The 18,938-nt window shown below is 58.3% G+C and overlaps 2 protein-coding genes across 3 annotated transcripts; one reads left to right on the top strand and one right to left on the bottom strand.

Annotated features, from left to right (window-relative positions):
• Window positions 1-4,984: 4,984 nt before the first annotated feature.
• Window positions 4,985-11,495, bottom strand: TRAPPC3 (trafficking protein particle complex subunit 3). 2 transcript variants are annotated; one of them, XM_012570673.5, is made up of 6 exons: window positions 11,338-11,471; window positions 9,800-9,847; window positions 8,647-8,744; window positions 7,451-7,550; window positions 7,009-7,191; window positions 4,985-6,559 (listed from the first exon to the last, which is right to left on the bottom strand). In XM_012570673.5, the coding sequence occupies exons 1-6, from the start codon at window positions 11,377-11,379 to the stop codon at window positions 6,440-6,442; spliced, it is 591 nt and encodes a 196-aa protein (XP_012426127.4). In that variant the 5' UTR covers window positions 11,380-11,471; the 3' UTR covers window positions 4,985-6,439. The 2 variants fall into 2 exon arrangements, with proteins under 2 accessions (XP_012426127.4, XP_002198510.4); XM_002198474.7 differs by lacking the exon at window positions 9,800-9,847 and having other exon boundaries at window positions 11,338-11,495.
• Window positions 11,496-13,397: 1,902 nt separating this feature from the next.
• LOC100221865 (uncharacterized) lies at window positions 13,398-17,836 on the top strand. Its single transcript, XM_030290410.4, has 14 exons — window positions 13,398-13,888; window positions 13,956-14,116; window positions 14,213-14,372; window positions 14,515-14,685; window positions 14,763-14,854; window positions 15,226-15,383; window positions 15,468-15,571; window positions 15,666-15,890; window positions 15,999-16,084; window positions 16,272-16,408; window positions 16,569-16,658; window positions 16,772-16,980; window positions 17,115-17,321; window positions 17,439-17,836. Exons 1-14 carry the CDS (start codon window positions 13,679-13,681, stop codon window positions 17,724-17,726), a joined length of 2,298 nt encoding a protein of 765 aa, XP_030146270.4. The 5' UTR covers window positions 13,398-13,678; the 3' UTR covers window positions 17,727-17,836.
• Window positions 17,837-18,938: the final 1,102 nt, after the last annotated feature.

The following is an 18,938-nucleotide window of genomic DNA, read 5'->3' as shown; positions in this document are numbered from 1 at the left end:
GAGATTAAAATTGCTGTTGTTTCTTCCATTACTCAGCTTTCCTGAATTATGGGGTGTAATACTCAGGGAGTGGGAATAATTAGGGGAGAACAATGGCAGGCTTGAAGGCTTAACTACGCCTGTGTGGTACTGCCGGCCAGGCCAGCCTGCTGTCACATTTCTCTGGGCCTCCATTTTCCACAGCCCGTGCCAAGCCCTCTGTGCTACGGTACCGCTCCGACTTCCTCATTCCTGGGCTCTGCTCCCCGGAATGCCCCGGTTCACGCTCATTCCTGGGGTTCTGCTCCCCGGAATGCCCCGGTTAATGCTCATTCCTGGGCTCTGCTCCCCGGAATGCCCCGGTTCACGCTCAGGGACAGGGGCTCTGTGCCCTGCCCAGCCAGCAGCACAGCCTGGGGGATGCAGGAGTGTGGCACAGAGGGATGCTCAACCCCGGAGTGAAGGATGCAGGAGTGGGGGAGGCAGCATTTGTGTAGCCTCCAGGCTCCTGAGGTCCCACCAGGTCATTCCAGCGTTCCACGCTCGAGGAAGCCGCTGGATTTCTGCCCTCGGCAGGGAACACCCTCCAGCTCCTCGGTGGCATCTTGCTCAAGAGCCTTCCCAGCAATGGCTCGGGGCTGGGGGAGCAGTGACAGCCCTGGCCCAGAGCTTGGGCAAGAGCCACAGCGCCGGTGCCAGCCCCGGGGCACGCGGGCAGCTCTGGGGGCTCTGTGCCCGCCATGGGACAGGGACACGGAGCCACAGCCAGGGCAGAGCCAGCCCAGCGCCTGGCAACTTCTCCCTGAGCTCTGCGGTGTCAGCACTAGCACTAATTAAAATAAAATCAATATTTTTGTGCTGTAAAAAGAGACATTGTTCTGGCGAGCACTTTCCCCGAGTCAGCTCCTGTGTCTGTGTGACGGGCAGGGAGAAGCCAACGGGATCCTGGGGCTGCAAGGAACGTCTGGGGCTTTGCTTCATTCAGGGAGGGGATTGGGTTTAAATTTTCAAATTGTTTTCTCGTTTCTCTACTAACTGGACTGTTTGGAAGTCTTGGCTGCAGCCATCCCTGGTCGTCCAGGCATCTTGTGGTGAGCCACTTGGCATGGCAGGGACAGGATGGGGCTGGGGATGGGATTGGGGTTGAGGGGTGAGATGGGGTCAGGGACAGCCTGGCTCATTAGGTGTCCATTTTAATTAATGTTTTCTGGGCAGGTGGCTCCCCTTGAGCTTATCAGAAACCCACTCTGCTCCCAGAATTCCTGATCTCTCAGGAGCTCCTGTTTTCTCTCACAAACAGCCTCAAGATTTTTTTTTTTTCTGCTGAAAAACAGCCTGAGTGGAATCATATTTTAGTTATTGGACACTTCGAGGAAAATTCCCATAGCTACCAGTTGGGATTGTGCCTAGGATGGGAATCCACTGCTGCCTGAAATCAGTCCTTTCACAGCCCTGCAGCCAGCGGTCCTGAGTGACCTCTTTGGGCTCTCCTGGGCTGCAGCAGCTGTGCCAGGATCTCCCTCAGAGCAGAATTCCTCATGGAGCTCATCCTGCCTGTGCCACCCAGAGGACCAGGGGTGATGATGGAGCCTGGGCTGGTATCCCCCACCCCACGGGGCTCTACCTTCCACCCTTGAGAAGATGCATCAATGTGAGTGTTCTGCTGAACTGGAGGGGAATTTCTCACAGGTCTGTTCATTTGTGCAGGCTCTTAATATCCATGTGATATATCCGAAGTTGCTACTTTGTATTTATAATTCAATTAGAGTGACGGTTATAGAAAATCCCATTTGAGTCGTTTTGTATGAGTTAAATTGTTCAATTGATCAAGTGCTGCTATTGCTGTGTTAATGAGGTATTGTTATGATTAAGTGTTGGTAAATCCTTTAGACTTAATCCATTGATCCAATCTGAGGCTAAAATTAGTAAGGGGATCCTCTCTGTGCCTGGTGACTCAGCTTGGGAGTGTCCCTTGTTTCCAGCTGCCTGCCAGAGTCTGAGATGCTTCTGACCTGGACCCAGAACCTCCAAAAATGTCTGAGGGACGTTTTGAGTTCCAACACCGCTGCAGCTGGTGCGAGCTGCCAAAAGCACCCCGAGTGAGAGCCTCTTTTAGAAATCTTTGCCATCTCCTGATGTTCCTCCCCTCAAGGCCTCGTATCTCTGGGCTAGCCTGATAATTTAGGGGCTGAGAGGGGCAGAGGCATCATCTCACATCCCTGCACTTGCTGGAGCAAGGACATTGTCCCCGCATTTCCCTTCGCCCAGGACTCGGCAGCCGCCTCCAGCACAGCCTCGGCTTTGGCAGAGCGTGGGAGGAGAGTGCCGATCCCGCTTAGGAAACACAAAACAATAAAAGAGGAACAATGGAGCTTCCTTCCCGTCACCCCAAATACCAAACGCCACCAGAATGTGGCAGCTGCTCCTGTGTCCTCTGACCCCAGGGAGGAACTGCAGACGCCTCCTCCTCTTCCTCGCCCTGGCAAAGGATGCTGCGGGAGGGCGGGTGCCAAGGAGCATGGCCAAAGGGCTGCCCTGACCCGGCAGTGCTGCCAGAGGCATTCCCAGCTTTGGAAAACTGCATTTGGGCCAGGGCACGGGGGTGCAGCGTGGCCGTGCCTTGAGAGAGGATTTTGTCAGCTGCCTGTGCTTCCAGGGTAGCCAAACACGTGTTGCAGCCAGCCCAGGGGCCCAGGAAGGGTTATAAAAACATCCAGGTACCCAAACTGGCCAGATCATTATCAGCCAGAGAACACAGTTCTCATGGATTTGGTGCCCGTGTGGTGCCAAGCATGGGGAGATGCTGGGCCAGGTTGGCCACAGCTGGGCATTGGGGGGGAGCTGGATCTGCACTGAGGGGTACCCACACCCCGAGTGCCACACAGCTGCATGTGGCAGGTGCTTAGGGCACGGGGAGAGCCCCTGAGGGGCTGGTACCTGCCTGTCCCTGCTGGCTCCACCCTCACCTTGGCTGCCTGGGGCCATCGGCCGTGCCAGCCCTGCCAACGAGCCCCAGTGCACAAGCCCTTGGGTGAAACATCCTCTGCACAGCTCAGCGAGTGCCCAGCCCAGGGCCAAGCACATCTGGCTGAAAGCTGTGGGAGCTGCCCTGGCAATGAGGACACCAGCCCGGAAACACTTCTTTCCCAGAAAGATTCTCTTGTCCCATCCAGGATCCTCTCCCTGCACCATCCCTGTCCCCTCAGCAAATTCTGGATTGTGAGGTCTGGACAGCGCCCAGGGATGTCACCCACCTTATTTTGGGTGACAGGAGCAGGGCTGGGAGCTCTGTTTCCCTCTGGAGAGTAGAGAAGGGACCACCTGCTCGTGGCTGGTGCAAGAGCAGGGAGTGTGGCTGGGGCTCGCCACCAGCCAGCGTGTCCAGGTTTTCCAACACTGGCCAGACTGTCCCCATGCTGGGGACATGAACTGGTTTAAACCCTCACCTTGGACCCTGTGAGTCACACACTGACTTCGGCTCCTGCCAGCGTGCACCATCAGGACACCAGCCAATGTCCCACTTTGCTGCAGGAGGGGGACAAGGGCTGGAAAGCTCCTTCCACCTCCACAGGCACTGCAGCAACCAAAGCTCTTGTATCCTGCTGCTGTGGGAGCCTGGGATGTGGCAGGGACACGTTGCTGTGGCCGATGCCATCGGGGGGTGCCAGGCTGGTGAGGGCACCGGGGTCCTGCATCGCTCTCCAGCACCGCTCCCACCCCCTGTCCCCTGTCCCCCCCTTGCCTTGTTGCTATTGTCATCTTCAATATCACGCAGGGATGTGAGAGGCTGGAAGTTGCCTCTTTCCCTGCCAGGTTAAATCGTTCCCTAGGAATGTCTATTATTCCCACAAGTCAACTTTCCCCTCCGCGGTATGTGTCAGGGGTCAGGGCTGGCACCACATGAAAGCCACGGGTATTCAATAACCCAGAGCCGTGGAAAGGCTTCAGTCCAAGCCCAGCCACGTTGGGGTTTATTGATGCAGATGCCTTTCCCCATTTGTTTCCTATAAACAGCACATGGTAATATTTAGTAGGTTTCAAACAGAGCTTTTTGCATATTCTCCCTTGTCTGCAGCGAGCTGCTCGGTAGTAGACAGTTTTAATTTACTTAATGCAATTTCTGCTTTTTGTTCTTCCAGAAGGTCTGGGCTGGTTTTGACCTGTCGCCCCAGCAAATTACTTGAATTCCCAAGGGGCTGGGAGCAGGAGTCCGGGATCCACTCTCTGCAGGGGTGAGGACAAGGGATCTCACTCCTCCCAGACCCTCTGGGACGCAGCCTCAGGAGCTGGGTGCATGTTGGGGCTGTCTGGGGCTGCCCTGGCTGGCTCCTGCTCCTGGCCAGGCTGGCAGCATGTGGTACTCGCCAGCTCCAGAGAAAAAATACCCACTTTATTGCAAAAGCTGCCACTTCCCCATGCCTGGGGCTGGCAGAGCTCACAGCACAGCCCTGGGCACTCAGTGCCCGGGATGGAGCGTGACTGCAGGGTGACCCCAGAGAAGGGAATGCCCACGAGCACAGCACAGAGGTCCCAGCAGAGCAGAGCTCCTGGGGAGAGCACTTACACAGGAAAGGGAAGCACAGAACTGCTCCTGGAGAGCAGCCCTGGCTGTTCCTTGTCTCCACGCTCCTGGCAGCAGCACGACACGGCCGATGCCAGCCATGAGCAGCACCAAGCTGGCAGCAGAGGAGGCTCAGATGCCCCTCCAGGTGAGTTTTTTGCCACTGTAAATGCTCACAGAGAGTTTTGGCTCTGCAGCAGCTGCCTCGGGCTGGTGGCAGAGTCTCAGCACTGAGCATACAGTTCACAGACCCCAAACCGGCCACACTGAGTGTCTGCCCCCAGTCCCTCCGTGTGGGGAATGCTGGGCAGGTTCTCCAGGCCTGGTGGCAGCCAGGAATTCTTGGGGCACTGCTGCCATCACCCTGCCAGCCCTGGGCACCCTGTCACCACTGTCACCCTGCCAGCACCCACCACCAGAACACAGGCAAGAGGAGACCAAAGATTTGACACCGTGATTCTTTTAATGCAGTTGCTCCTAAAATGCAGCTTTAAAGTGACTTGGAATGGTCAACAATGAGAAATAAAGGATGGTTTTGAGCTCTGCCATGTGACCATGTGGCACCTCTGCTACCAACACCCACCTGCCACCGCTGGGCCACAACCACGCCTCTGACTGCTCTCACTGTCCCTTCGCAGGGCACATGTCACACGGGGCATCCAAAGGGACTCTCTGGGGCAAAAAAAAGGGACAGGGCAAGCCATCCAGTGCCAGATGACCCAATTTTCCTCCAGAAAAGCCAAAAAAGAGCAGCACAAGCAGTGGGTTGCTCCCTCTCACCTCACATTCGGGCATCAACCAACACAAATTCTGGAGCTCACAAAGACCTTGAGGGGCTGTGCCTTCATGCTACGTGAAGTGATTTGGGAACCCAATGCCTGACTCTGCTCTCTGGCTCTGGTTGGCAGAGGAAGCTGATGTTCCAATCTCTTGCTTTTTGTTATCCAATACTTCTTTATGTATTTATTTTTGAGAGCAGCAAGTGCCACAGGTCAAATAACTGGGAAATTCTACTGCAGCCTGAACAGCAGTGAGAACAAACCATGGCACTGCCTTCACACCACGCAGCCTTTACATCCCCCAACAGCAGAACAGAGGCTTTAACACCTCCCAGGTTTTGGGAGGTTTTGTCCTCACTCCATGACTCCCCATGCAGCCCTGGGCTGTGCCCACCGTGAGCACCCATGCCATTTTAGCCACGCTTTCTCCATGTAAAATAGTTCCCACTGTTGCACTGGAGTTTGATCTCCTCCCCTCCCAAGGTGAGGCTTCTGGGGGAGGGACAATGGAAAGGCCATGGGACTCCCAGATTTCTGTGGTGCCAAACCCCCTGGGCCCCTGCCCTGGTGCCAGCACTCCACCAGCTCTCCCCAGCCACCCCTTTGGATCAAGCCTGCATTTGCCAGTGACTTCAGAATCAAGTGCAGAAAGCCAGTTTGATCTACAGAAACACTACACACATCTCCAAATGGATTTTAAACACCTCATTTAAGGAAGGACAGGGTTTAGCAGGGAATCAGTGGGCTCTTGTAGCTTGGTCTCCAATTCTGGCCCTCCAACACCAATGCAGATGCAAAGAGACTGGAGCTCTGCTGGAGTCTGAGCAGTTGTTCTCACACAGCCCAGGTCACAACTGGAAACTGAGGGTAGGAAGCCCCCAGGGGGAGGGAAAAGGACATCACCTGATGAAAAAGCTTCAGAATGAACCTGGGAAATAAACAGCAACCAGACAATCATCTTCTACAGAGGATGGGAGTGAGAGTAGAAGAAAACAACATCTGAGACAGTCAGTGAGTCAGTCTGAGTGGACTGGGGCAGGAGATCCCTATGGATCTGAGAGGAAAGCTAATGGCCAAACCCAGCTGGTCCCTCCAGTCCCCAGGGAGTTGGGGCTGTGGTTCACTCTTCCCCAGCTGGAAGGTTGTCTTCAATCCTCCTGATGAACTTCATCCGTATTTCGGTGACGCTGTCGCCCTTCAGGGTGTCCTGGACAAACTTCACATCCACAGCCATCTGCACCTAAGTGAGGGAAGAGCAGAGAGGAGCTGGTAACTCCCTCTTCACAGCAGCTTCTCCAGGACTGAAGGATCCTGGAGCACCAGCTCAAGGGCTCTAAGGGCATGACATGACATACAGGGCTCAACAAAGTCCTAAATTTGAGACGCAGCTGTTCTCTTGTCCCAGCCAATTCCCAGCTAGGGCTCACAGCAGTTGCAGAGTGAGGATTTTGGAGCTTCACACAAACTCAGGGAGATGTGCTTGAACTTGGTTGTGAGCTGAAAGAGCACAGGCACCACCTCTGGGCCTCAGCTGCCACACATGACAGCAGCCATGCAGCTCTGCCCTTCTGGGAATGGGTTTCAAGTCCAAAGCAAACCCAGGAGTCACGAACACAGACCAGAATTCAATTTTCTGCTGACACCTGGCTGTCCATGCACCCATCCCAAGGGAAGGGAGACGTGGCTCACCATTTCCAGGGCGCCTCGCAGCACCCCACAGAGCAGGTTGGAGTAGATGAGGGTTGAGTGGTTGTCAGGGAGCTCCACAAAGTCCACCAAGGGGTTGTTTTCCAAGATGAGGGAGAACTCGTCACCCCCAGGACTCCAGTTGGTGATGCTCGGAGTGATGCCCAGGTACATTTTAAATGCAATCTGTTGTGGCCAACAGGAGTAACAAGAACAGGTTAGGCAACAGCACAGCTTTGATTTTGTAAAATTACTCAAGGGGTTTGCAAATATCTCTCCCTTCTTCCAGTTCCCACCAACTTGGGCTTAAGCTTTTTTTCTTTTTTTTTCCCCCTCCCCAAAATGTTCATCAAACTCCCAGAGCAGTCCTGTGAGTAGCCAATATTCCATCCTCACATGCAAAACCCCGCAGAAAACCCTGACAAAGCTGTGCTTGGACATTTACCTTTGCTATAACATCTGCAGTTTCACGGAAATCGTGGCACCTCCCCACATTGGAACGGGCCAGGAAGTCCTCGATGAGCCGGACACCAATGTTGTAACCCCTGTGAAGGGACCAGAGCAACAGCTTTAGAAAGACAACAAATATTTATAAAAGAAGAGAGTGAAGAAGCAAAGTCTAATCTGAGAAATGTCAGTGTTAAGTAACTTCAGCCTGCCAGGGTTTTGCTCCTGGAGCAGCACACAGGGATGTGGCTGTGATCCCTGCTGTGATCCTGATGCCTGGTGAAGGCTGCCCTAGAACAGAGACCAGACAGAGCGAAAGAATAAAGCAGGGATTTATTAAAAGTCCTCAATGGATCCACTTTGGGCAGTACAAGAGCCCAGCCAGGACTACACCCAACATGAATCCAAAATAGTCACAAAAAATAGATGACTGGTCACGAGGTCTCTCACTTTTATAAGTTCTGGTCTATTAGCATATTGGAGTTAATTGTCCAATTACAGCTTGAGGTTATGAAGTCCCATCCTTCTTGTTTTTTTCTCTTCAGCCCATGTTGTTTATGCTCTTGGGCCTGAGATTTGGATTGGTTGTCTGTGCCATTCACATTCTCTGGACAGACAGACAGAATTCTGTCTCTCAGGAGAAGCACAGGGAGAAGAAGAGAAAACAATCTTTATCTCTGCTCCTTTGTTCTCCCCATGTGCAATGTGGTGTGGAGATTGTTCATCTGCAGTGATGGCTGGGTTGGATTCTGGTGAAGGTTGTTTGGGGTCAGTGACCAATGGATCCAGCTGGGTTGGACTCTCAGCAGAGTCACCAGTTTGTAGTTAGATGGGTAAGTAAGAAGTAAGTATGTAGAATAGCATAGCATCTCTTTAAATAGAATATTAATGTAATATAGTATAGTTTTAATAAAGCTATCCTTCAGCCTTCTGATCTGGAGCCAGACATCATCATTTCTTCCTGTTGGGGGCCACCTGATTTCTAATAGGTTGTCCTTGGTCCCAAGCTAGGAAAGGAATTGTTTTGTCTCCCTACTCTGTGAAGAGAGCTCACCATCCCTTAACATGAATCTCAGAACCCCACACTGAAGCAGCAGAGAATCTGAAAAACATAAAAGCTAAAACCTGAGGCAGCAATCCCTGCTGTGCTCCCTGCTCCCAAACAGACCCACTCCCACTGGTGCCTGCACTCACATTTTATCCAGCTGCTTGTTGACATCGTCGTCGTTCTCGTAGTCCTTGCAGAGCTGGGTCACCAGGGCACCGTAAGTCAGCGTGAACAGCTCCGAGTTCTGCACACAGGAAAAGGGACTGAGCCAACAGAACCCGCCCGCGCTCCGCTGCCTCCGAGTGCAGCGCCGCCACCCTCGGCACCGAGAGGGGAACGGGGGCCTGCTGTCCAAGAGGAACCTGCTGCTTCATGAGGAGAGATCCAGCTCCAGGTAAACAAGGAGAGATCCCAGCTCCAGGTAAACAAGGAGAGATCCCAGCTCCAGTTAAACAAGGAGAGATCCAGCTCCAGTTAAACAAGGAGAGATCCCAGCTCCAGTTCTGCCAACAACTTCATTCTCCTCAGAACAGGGCTTGGAGGAACCTGGTCTACTAGAAGGTGCCCCTGTCCTTGGAAGTGCGTGGAACTGGATGAGTTTTAAGATCCCTTTCAGCCCAAACTATTCTGGGACTTTGGGAAAGACACCAACACCTCCTGGCTAGCTGGAGGTGCCGTGCCAGGGCTGTGAATTTACCTCAAGCACTGGCCTAGAGCTGAGATCTGACTCAAACTCTTCCCTCTGTTTCATCAACATGTTACAAGTGGGCAGTGCCCATTAGGCTCCAGCTCTGGTCCTTTCAACAGGCCCAAAATGCTCCTCCACTCAGGGATTGATGAAATTCTGTACCAAGAAAAAGGACTCATCCGTTCCTAAAACGCTGTCCAGGCACAGAATTTGCTTCACAGATTAAAATCAACTCCTCAGACCCACAACAGGCTCAAGGAGGCCAAGCCCAGGCCAGCTCAGCACTCAGCTGCTGTGCACGTCCACTCTGGGACTGGCCAGGACCAAAATCACTCATGTTTTCTTTGCACAACTGTCAGATTTGCAGAAAATTTGGGGGAAAATTCTCCTCTCCCAGCCACCACCTTCAATCCTCACCCTTAAATGATGTCAAAGAGCATTTTTGGGGAGCCATTAAGCCAGAGCAGTGATTAATGAGGTCATTACAGGCTGCAGAAGAAAACTGCAAAAGGAAGTGTTTTGGGGAACAAACAAACCCCCAGCACTGGTTTCTGCTGTCAGTTTTGGCATGCAGAGGGATCACAGGGGCTGACCTGGGATCTGTCACCTACCATGAGCTGCAGAGAGGCAGAAGGTGAAATGAATGGCAAATACCAATACTAGAGAATGAAAGCAGCAGCAGGCAGGGAGGGAAAAGAGACAAGATCAGAGTTAAGTGACAACACAGATCACCATAAGTTCACACAAAGCCACAACAAACACACAGAAGAAACAACCCCAAACAAATAGAAATTGCACTTGTAGAGGACACAGGGAATTCCACCTTGTCTTCTTCCTGGAGAATGAATAAATTCTTCCCTGTGAGGGTGGGCAGGCCCTGGCACAGGGTGCCCAGAGCAGCTGTGGCTGCCCCTGGATCCCTGGAGTGTCCAAGGCCAGGTTGGACAGGGCTTGGAGCACTGGGACAGTGGGAGGTGTCCCTGCCATGGCAGGGGGTGGAATGGGATGAACTTTAAGGCCCCTTCCAATCCAAACCAGTTTGGGATTCTGGGATTACCATTCACAAGGACAAAATGCTTCAGGTATGGAAACAACCAGAAGGGCTGCTTGGAGCTGTTGCTCCACTTTGGATCTGAAGAATTTACACGTTCTTTGGGGGTTTTACTTAAAAATTTGCTTTCCTCTTAGAAAACTAAAGGTTGGGCAATTCACATCACTGGAAGGACAAGGGGGAAGTTCCTTTGGCTCAGCTGGAACCAGAGACTTGGCAGAGAATTTAACAGACATGCAGAACAGGTAGTGTTGGTTCTAAGGATATCAGTCATTTCAGTAAAGCCAGAGGTGGAGAGGGGATGGGGATGGATGGAGGGAATCCAGCCTGAGATGCTGGCACCGTGTGAGGCCATGGCAATGTCACCATCACTGCCACCATCAGCCCCAGCACACCCAGAGCTGATCTCACTTATTGCTGAGATGTTGTTAGTAAAGGCAACTTAATCTATTACAATAGGGCAAACTCCTAAATTCAGATTTGGACTTCTTTTTTGTTGTTTTCAGCCCTTTTGATGCAATTGAAGTGCCCAAAGCTTTCCAAGTACTTTTATTATTTGGCACTGCAGAGCAGTGTGCATCTGTTCCACGGCTACGGAAGTGTCAGAACTCCAGTGAATTAACACAATTCTTTACATAATCGTTGTATTTAACAAGCTGAATCCCTAGAAAAGAATGCCCTGGGGTGTGGAGAGGCAGCAGGGGGCAGCTAAGCCCGACCCAACCCCTCGCCAAGGCCAAAGAGAGAGAAGACCCCAGATTTTCCAGCTTTTTTATTATTATTATTATTACTTATTTTGCATTAAAAATTAATTATTTCGACCTGGTTTGACCCAGAATTCGAGCTCAGCTCTGGAGCTTTGGGCTCCATCTCTCAGTTCCGGATTCAGCCGGGCTGATAGCGCGGAATGAGCTGGAGAGGGGAAGCGACACACGCCAGGGAAGCGTTTTGGGTGCGAACTTCCCATAACCGGGAGCGCCCGGTGCCGCTGATGGCCACCGGGCCCCGGCGCACCGGGCACGGCGGGCCGGGCCCGACCACCCCCGCCCCGGGCCGGCTCTCCGGGTGCCCCACGCCATGCTCTCGCCACGCCGTTACCATTTTCTTGCTCTCGGTGCCGCGCCCGCCCTGCCGCGACATCGTGTCCGCCCGGCCCGGCCCGGCCCGGCCGCTCCGTCCGCCGCGGGCACCACGGCACGCCCGGTACGCCGCGGGGCATCATGGGACATGTAGTCCCCGCCGCGCCGCCGTCCGCGCCCCGCCCGCGCGGCTGGACTACAAATCCCAGAGCGCACCGCGCGCCAGCAGGGTGAGGCAATCCCGGGGTGCGTGTGGGGTTAGGTGACGGCCGCGGGCGCCGCCAGGGGGCGCTACCGCCCGCCGGGGCCGCGCTGGGCCCGACCCGCCCTCAGCGCCGGGGCTGTCGGTGCCGGTGCTGCTCCCCACGGCCGGTCCCGGGGCTGTCGGTGCCGGTGCTGCTCCCCACGGCCGGTCCCGGGGCTGTCGGTGCCGGTGCCGGTGCCGCTCCCCACGGCCGGTCCCGGGGCTGTCGGTGCCGGTGCTGCTCCCCACGGCCGGTCCCGAGGCTGTCGGTGCCGGTGCCGGTGCCGGTGCCGGTGCCGGTGCCGGTGCCGGTGCCGGTGCCGGTGCCGCTCCCCACGGCCGGTCCCGCTTCCCGCAGGCCTCCCCGCGGCCCCCCAGCCCCGTGGCTCTGCCGGGGCACCGGGGCTGCGCTCCTGCACCCGCCTCGGTCCCACACTGCCACCCTGGAGTTGGAATGGAATGGGGGAATATCCCGGGCTGGAAGGGATGCTCGAGGATGGAGTCTGACTCCTGGCCCTGCACAGGACACTCACAATCCCACTGTATTCCGAGAGCATTGTCCGAGCGCTCCTTGAGCTCTGCCAGCCCCTGCCGAGCCAGTTCTGTGCCTTCCTTGCCCTGCTCCATGGCTTGGCAGAGGCTGATTCCTGGGGAAAGGGCGGCTGGTGTCCATGGGTGGATGAAGCAAGCCCTGTGCTGGCAGGATTGGGCAAGCTCGGATCCCTAGACTGCGGAACACAAGTAGGTTTCCACCCTGTGAGGCCCGAAAATGGTCCTGCAAGAACAGGGCAAAGCACAGGGTGTCACAGAAACCAGCCTGGCTTGGGGCTGCAGGAACTGCAGGGAATATTCCTTGGAACAACCCAGCTTCCCAGCATGGCCACCGGTGCACCAGGTTCTGCTCCCAGACAGACTGTGCCTGGCATTGTTTACTTATTTATTTGATTTTTTTTTTTTATAGCTCTCTGTTCAATATTTCTGTTAACTCGTGTGATCAAGTGACTGAACAAATAAAAGAATGAGCACTTCACCACTGCTTCCTCTGAATCAATCTCTGACTACTTGTTTCCTTTGCTCTTATCTGTTGCATGTATTCTTACTGCTCACTCAGCTGGTAGCTACTTCTATTATGTACATCCCAAGCACTGTATTCAGCATTGCTTAGATGCCTAATTTCTCTTTATTGGTTAATCTTGTTAATCTTTCTTCTTTTTAATCAAAGGCCAGTTACACCAACTTTGTTATAGCTTCATCACTTTGGTAAAGCTTTTTTGCTGCTCCTGGCAACAAAATTACTGTTTTTTGAGAAGCTACAGCTTCCAATTGATTTTTATTTATTTATCCTATTATGTCCTATGGGGCCATGCCCATTCCATCAGGAGCCAGGGCAGTGCCCAGCACCCTCTGTGGGAAGAACCTTTTCCTAATATCCAAGGTAAGAAGACACCGTGTGCCTGGTCACTGCAGAGGTCCCTGGCAGTGTCCCTCTGTGCTGAGCTGGGGGACATGAGGGTCACACGCCCCTTGCTGAGCTGGGGGGCATGAGTGGCACACAGGGCACCGCGCTGGCATCTCAGTCCGTGTCTGCTGTAACGCCCGGTGAGCACGGGAGATCCTTCCCAGGCGGAGCCGTTACTGCTCCCCGGCCCCGGGCACGGGCCGAGCCGGCCCCGCTGCAGCCGAGGGCACCGAGAGCCGGTCTGACGGCGCCGGGCGGCTCTGCCGGTTCCCGCCCGCACACGGGAGATGCTCCGGGAGACGGGCGGAACCGAAACCCCGCGGCGGGGCTCGGTGCTCGCCGCCCCTCGCATACAGACCCCGCTGCACGGGGTGAAAAACACAAATTGACCCGGGGGGCGACCGGGACACGGCAACGCCCCCGGTCCCCCTGGCCCGTCCCGTCCTACCGCGCTCCGCCCCGTCCGGTGGGCGCAGGACGGCGGCAGCGCGCTCCGCCCTCGTAGCGCCGGGGCCGGGCCGGGCCGAGCCGTGCGGATCCCGGGAGCCGAGCCGGGCCGAGCCGTGCGGATCCCGGGAGCCGAGCCGGGCCGAGCCGTGCGGATCCCGGGAGCCGAGCCGGGCCGAGCCGTGCGGATCCCGGGAGCCGAGCCGTGCCATGCTGTGCGGACCGAGCCGGGCCGTGCCGTGCGGGGCTCTCCCCGCAGCGGCGCTGGGCCTGCGGCTCTTGGTGCTGAGCGCGGCGCTGGGAGCGGGGCCGGTCCGGGCTCAGCCGCCCCCGTTCCCTTTCCGGGACCCCTCGCTGCCCTGGCAGCGCCGCCTCGATGACCTGCTGGGCCGGCTGAGCCCCGCCGAGCTGGTGCTGCAGGTGAGGGGGCGGCGAGACCCCCCCGGGCCCCCCGCGGGACTCCGCGCTCAGCGCCGCTGCCCCGCAGGTGGCGAGGGGGGGAGCGATGGGGAACGGCCCCGCGCCCCCCATCCCGCGGCTGGGCATCGCGCCCTACAACTGGAACACCGAGTGTCTGCGGGGCGACGGCGAGGCGCCCGGGTGGGCCACGGCTTTCCCGCAGGCGTTGGGGCTTGCCGCCGCCTTCAGGTACCGGCACCGGGGGCCGGGGGTGTGCGATGGGACCTTGTGAGACAGGTCCCCCCTTGCCTACGTCGCCCTGACACTCCTGTGCTGTCCCCCCAGCCCGGAACTCATCTACCGCGTGGCCAATGCCACGGCCACCGAGGTGAGAGCCAAGCACAACAGCTTTGCTGCTGCTGGCCGCTACAGTGACCACACCGGGCTCAGCTGCTTCAGCCCTGTCCTGAACATCATGAGACACCCGCTGTGGGGGAGGAACCAGGTGCCAGCTTGGGCGGGTGATCCCTGGCTGGGATTGGACCACAAAGGACCCTGGCTGACCAGCTGGACGTGGCCATGGCTTGCCAGGCTGTGGGGATGTGGGGACAGGGCTCCCAGAGGTGACCCACCTGTGCCCCGTACAGGAGACCTATGGGGAGGACCCGTTCCTGAGTGGGGAGCTGGCCCGCAGCTTTGTGCAGGGGCTGCAGGGCCCGCACCCCCGTTATGTCAAGGCCAGCGCTGGCTGCAAACACTTCAGCGTGCACGGAGGCCCTGAGAACATCCCCGTCTCCAGGCTAAGCTTCGATGCCAAGGTGAGCACAGCGGGGTGGGGGGTGTTAATAGGGCAGGGGACGCTCCAGGCGCTGACCCCACTCTGTGGTGCTTGCAGGTGCTGGAGCGGGACTGGCGCATGACCTTCCTGCCCCAGTTCCAGGCGTGTGTGCGTGCTGGCTCCTACAGCTTCATGTGCAGCTACAACAGGTGTGGAGCACAGCGGGGGCCGTGTGGGCTGCGCTGCCCCTGGCGTGGCCAGTGCCCGGCTCTCCCGGCTGCCCCTGGCACGGCCAGTGCCCGGCTCTCCCGGCTGCCCCTGGCATGGCCACTGCCCGGCTCTCCCGGCTGCCCCTGGCGTGGCCAGTGCCCGGCTCTCCCGGCTGCCCCTGGCACGGCCAGTGCCCCGCTCTCCCGGCTGCCCCTGGCACGGCCACTGCCCGGCTCTCCCGGCTGCCCCTGGCACGGCCAGTGCCCGGCTCTCCCGGCTGCCCCTGGCATGGCCAGTGCCCGGCTCTCCCGGCTGCCCCTGGCACGGCCAGTGCCCGGCTCTCCCGGCTGCCCCATCCCCTCTCCAACAGGATCAACGGCGTTCCCGCTTGTGCCAACAAGAAGCTGCTGACGGACATCCTGCGTGGCGAGTGGGGGTTTGATGGGTACGTGGTGAGCGACGAGGGGGCTGTGGAGCTCATCATGCTAGGGCACCACTACACACGCAGCTTCCTGGAGACAGCGGTTGGTGAGCTCACGGGCTGGGCATGGGGTCAGTCCCCAGGCATGGCACAGCCGTGACAGGAGTTCTCCCTTCTCCCTGGCACGGCAGCCTCGGTGAACGCTGGCTGCAACCTGGAGCTCTCCTATGGCATGAGGAACAATGTCTTCATGCGCATCCCTGAGGCTCTGGCCATGGGCAACATCACGCTGCAGGTGAGCCGAGCGGGGTGGGACCAGGGATGTGGGCAGAGAGCCTGGGCTGTCCCTGCCAAGCACAACTGAGGTGTTTGGGTCGGGGTCTCCACAGATGCTGCGTGACCGAGTCCGGCCCCTCTTCTACACACGGATGCGTCTGGGGGAGTTTGACCCCCCAGCCATGAACCCCTACAGCTCCCTGGACCTGAGTGTGGTGCAGAGCCCCGAGCACCGCAACCTCTCGCTGGAAGCTGCTGTCAAGAGCTTTGTGCTGCTGAAGAATGTGCGGGGGACATTGCCTCTGAAGGCCCAGGACTTGTCCAGCCAGCACCTCGCGGTGAGCCCCTGCAAGGTGGTGGGCAGGGGGACGTGCTGGTTCCACACCCAGGGCACACAGGTGTCACAAAGCTGCTGATGCCCACCCTGACCCCTCTGCCCTCTGCAGGTTGTGGGTCCCTTTGCTGACAATCCCCGGGTACTGTTTGGGGACTATGCACCAGTGCCAGAGCCTCAGTACATCTACACTCCCCGGTGAGACAGCATGGTCCCACCTCATGTCCCCCTCTCCTGGTCACTGTTCCCCTCTTCTGGCCACTGTCCAGGGGTGCTGCTGGAGCTGCTTGGCCCTTGGCTGCTGGCCAGGCAAGGGGGCTGTCTCCATTGTGCCCCAGCCCTGGGGTACAGCTGCCCCTGTGTCCTTTGCTCTTCCCTGGTGCAGGAGGGGGCTGGAGATGCTGGGGGCCAATGTCAGCTTTGCAGCAGGCTGCAGCGAGCCACGGTGCCTGCGGTACTCGCGGGCAGAGCTGGTGAAGGTGGTGGGGGCAGCTGATGTGGTGCTGGTCTGCCTGGGGACAGGTAGGTGGGAGTGGGAGGGCACTGGGTGGGCACTGCCAGGGGAAGGGGAGTGCTCTGGGAGAGAGGGGTGCCCATGAGCCACCTCTGAGGTGGTCGGTGCCCCTCTGCCCTGTCTGCCCACAGGGGTGTAAGGGGATTTCCCTTGGCTGTCCCCACCCAGGGATAGATGTGGAGACAGAGGCAAAAGACCGGAGCGACCTGTCCCTGCCGGGGCACCAGCTGGAGCTGCTGCAGGATGCTGTGCAGGCAGGTAGGAGCTCTGTGGGACCTCAACCCAGACAGGTGTTCCCCATCCATGGGACACCCCAGGGCCATGCCAGCAGTGCCACTGCAGGCCTCTCAGTGACAGCCACCTCCCTGCAGCCGCTGGGCGCCCTGTCATTCTGCTGCTGTTCAACGCGGGGCCCCTGGACGTGAGCTGGGCACAGGCACATGACGGCGTGGGGGCCATCCTGGCCTGCTTCTTCCCTGCCCAGGCCACCGGCTTGGCCATTGCCAGGGTCCTGCTGGGCGAGGCAGGGGCCAGCCCGGCTGGCCGGCTGCCGGCCACTTGGCCTGCAGGCATGCACCAGGTACGGCCAGGGCTGCTGGTTGTGCCCTTAGCCTTTCCCTGCCTTGGTGGCTGGAGCAGCTGCAGGATGCAGGCCTGTGGTTCTTGCCTGTGCCTGCCCAGCCCTGCCCTGTTCCACTGGCCCTTGTCCCACAGGTGCCACCGATGGAGAACTACACCATGGAGGGACGGACATACCGGTACTATGGGCAGGAGGCCCCGCTCTACCCTTTTGGGTATGGGCTGTCCTACACCACCTTCCGCTATCGGGACCTGGTGCTCAGCCCCCCAGTGCTGCCCCTCTGTGCCAACCTCTCTGTGTCTGTGGTGCTGGAGAACGCAGGGCTGCGGGACAGCGAGGAGGTGGGCACAGCTGCTCTGCCCTGATCTGGCTGTGCGGGGTACAGATGTGCCCGAGCTCCCCCCTGCAAGGGGACTGCTGTGGAGTCCCGCTGTGCTGACTCCCATCCCTCCGTGCAGGTGGTGCAGCTGTACCTGCGCTGGGAGCAGCCATCCGTGCCGGTGCCCCGCTGGCAGTTGGTGGCTTTCCGCCGCGTGGCTGTGCCGGCCGGCCGGGAGGCCAAGCTGTCCTTCCAGGTGCTGGCCGAGCAGCGCGCCGTCTGGGCACAGCACTGGCACCTGGAGCCTGGCACCTTCACCCTCTTCGCCGGTGGGCAACAGCCGGGCCAGAAGAGGCGGGTGCCCTCGGAGGTGCTGAGTGCGCGGTTCAGCGTCACCGGCACGGCCCGGCCCTTGCGCACGTGTTAGCGGCAGGGGTGGGCACGGGCTGCTGGCAGAGAGGAGGGATGCGAGGTACCCCGTGTGCCACGGGCAGTGTGGTGGTTCTCTGCCCTGCAATAAAGCGCTGGTGCTCCGTGGCAGCTGTGTGAGGCCTCCCTCCATCCTCCCGGCACAGCGCTGGCATCTCCCCAGCGCAGGACCACGCTCGGTGCTTTCACCCTCCTGCCGTGGTTGTTGCACCCCGAGGCGCTGCTGCAGCCCCACACCAGCCAGAGGCCGCAGGTCCCGCGTGTGCTGCGGCCACACTCCCGCCCTATTTATAGAAATAGCGCCGGGCTGCTCCAGCGAACAGGGGATGCGGGTCTGGCAGCCCTGGGAGGCTCGGGAGGGCAGCGGCCAGCCCTTCTTCCCAGGCGGGATGCTGCAGGGAAGGGGGCAGTGGTTGGAGCCACCAAGCCCAGCGCTGGCCCGAGAGACAGGTCCAGCCCTGCAGCAGCTCTCGGGGGCTGTGGAGCAGCGCTGGGATGCAATTCTGGCAGCAATGCTGGCGGGGAGCCGGAGCTGGGCAGGAACTCCTCCGGACGGGGTTGGAAGACTGTGATCTCCTCCAGCCCCAAGGCCGGAGGCCAAGGTGGGGGTGGCGGGGAGCGCGTGGGGCTGCCCAGGCCTGACCCCATGACATCAGGACACTAATTACAGATGCGGCTTGGGATAATTACAGAGCAGGCGCGAGCTGTGGCAGGGCAGGGCGCAGCCCGCTGTGGCTCAGCCCATTGCTGGCCCATTTGTCACTGTCACCCACAGGGGATTGTCCTGCAGCAGCTGGGATGTGCCATGGGCTGTGGTGTAGCCCCATGGCAGCATGCTGGGGGTCTGGTTGTTACCCTGGCATGCTGCTGGAGATGGGTTCCTATTGCATCCCTCCTCCCCAGGACAGGACACAGGGACAGACACTCATCCCCAGAGTCACTGCCCCACGGCTGGTGGGAATCAGCTGGAGTGTTTTGGGGACAGGGATGCAAATCTGCCCTTGTGGACACCGTGTCAGAGCAGCAGGGTGGGAGCAGCCTGGGGCCAGGGCAAAGTCCTGGGGCTGAGGAGAGAGGTGGGAGCAGAGGGATAGGGAGCAGGTGGAAATGGGTGGGATGGGGTGTTCCACACAGTACTTTGCTCAGAGGTGCTGGCGGGGTTTGTTTGCCATCCTTATCCCTCTTTGCTCCCAGACTCGCACAGAGTCAG

The sequence above is a fragment of the Taeniopygia guttata genome, chromosome 23 (genome assembly GCF_048771995.1).
Source record: "Taeniopygia guttata chromosome 23, bTaeGut7.mat, whole genome shotgun sequence".
Lineage (NCBI taxonomy): Eukaryota > Metazoa > Chordata > Aves > Passeriformes > Estrildidae > Taeniopygia > Taeniopygia guttata.
The sequence above is the reverse complement of the archived record's forward strand: the minus strand, read 5'-3'. Positions and strand labels throughout refer to the sequence as shown.

What these genes read in the sequence shown, in the direction of transcription:
- TRAPPC3 (XM_012570673.5), bottom strand. Translation starts at nt 11,379, where the DNA reads ATGTCGCGGCAGGGCGGGCGCGGCACCGAGAGCAAGAAAATG. An exon ending in GCACCGAGAGCAAGAAAATG is followed by an intron (nt 9,848 to 11,337) that starts GTAACGGCGTGG and finishes TTCATTCTCTAG; the next exon opens with TATTGGTATTTGCCATTCAT. An exon ending in TGCGAGGCGCCCTGGAAATG is followed by an intron (nt 6,560 to 7,008) that starts GTGAGCCACGTC and finishes TCCCTCACTTAG; the next exon opens with GTGCAGATGGCTGTGGATGT.
- LOC100221865 (XM_030290410.4), top strand. Translation starts at nt 13,679, where the DNA reads ATGCTGTGCGGACCGAGCCGGGCCGTGCCGTGCGGGGCTCTCCCCGCA. An exon ending in CCGCCGAGCTGGTGCTGCAG is followed by an intron (nt 13,889 to 13,955) that starts GTGAGGGGGCGG and finishes GCTGCCCCGCAG; the next exon opens with GTGGCGAGGGGGGGAGCGAT. An exon ending in GGCCTGCAGGCATGCACCAG is followed by an intron (nt 16,981 to 17,114) that starts GTACGGCCAGGG and finishes CTTGTCCCACAG; the next exon opens with GTGCCACCGATGGAGAACTA.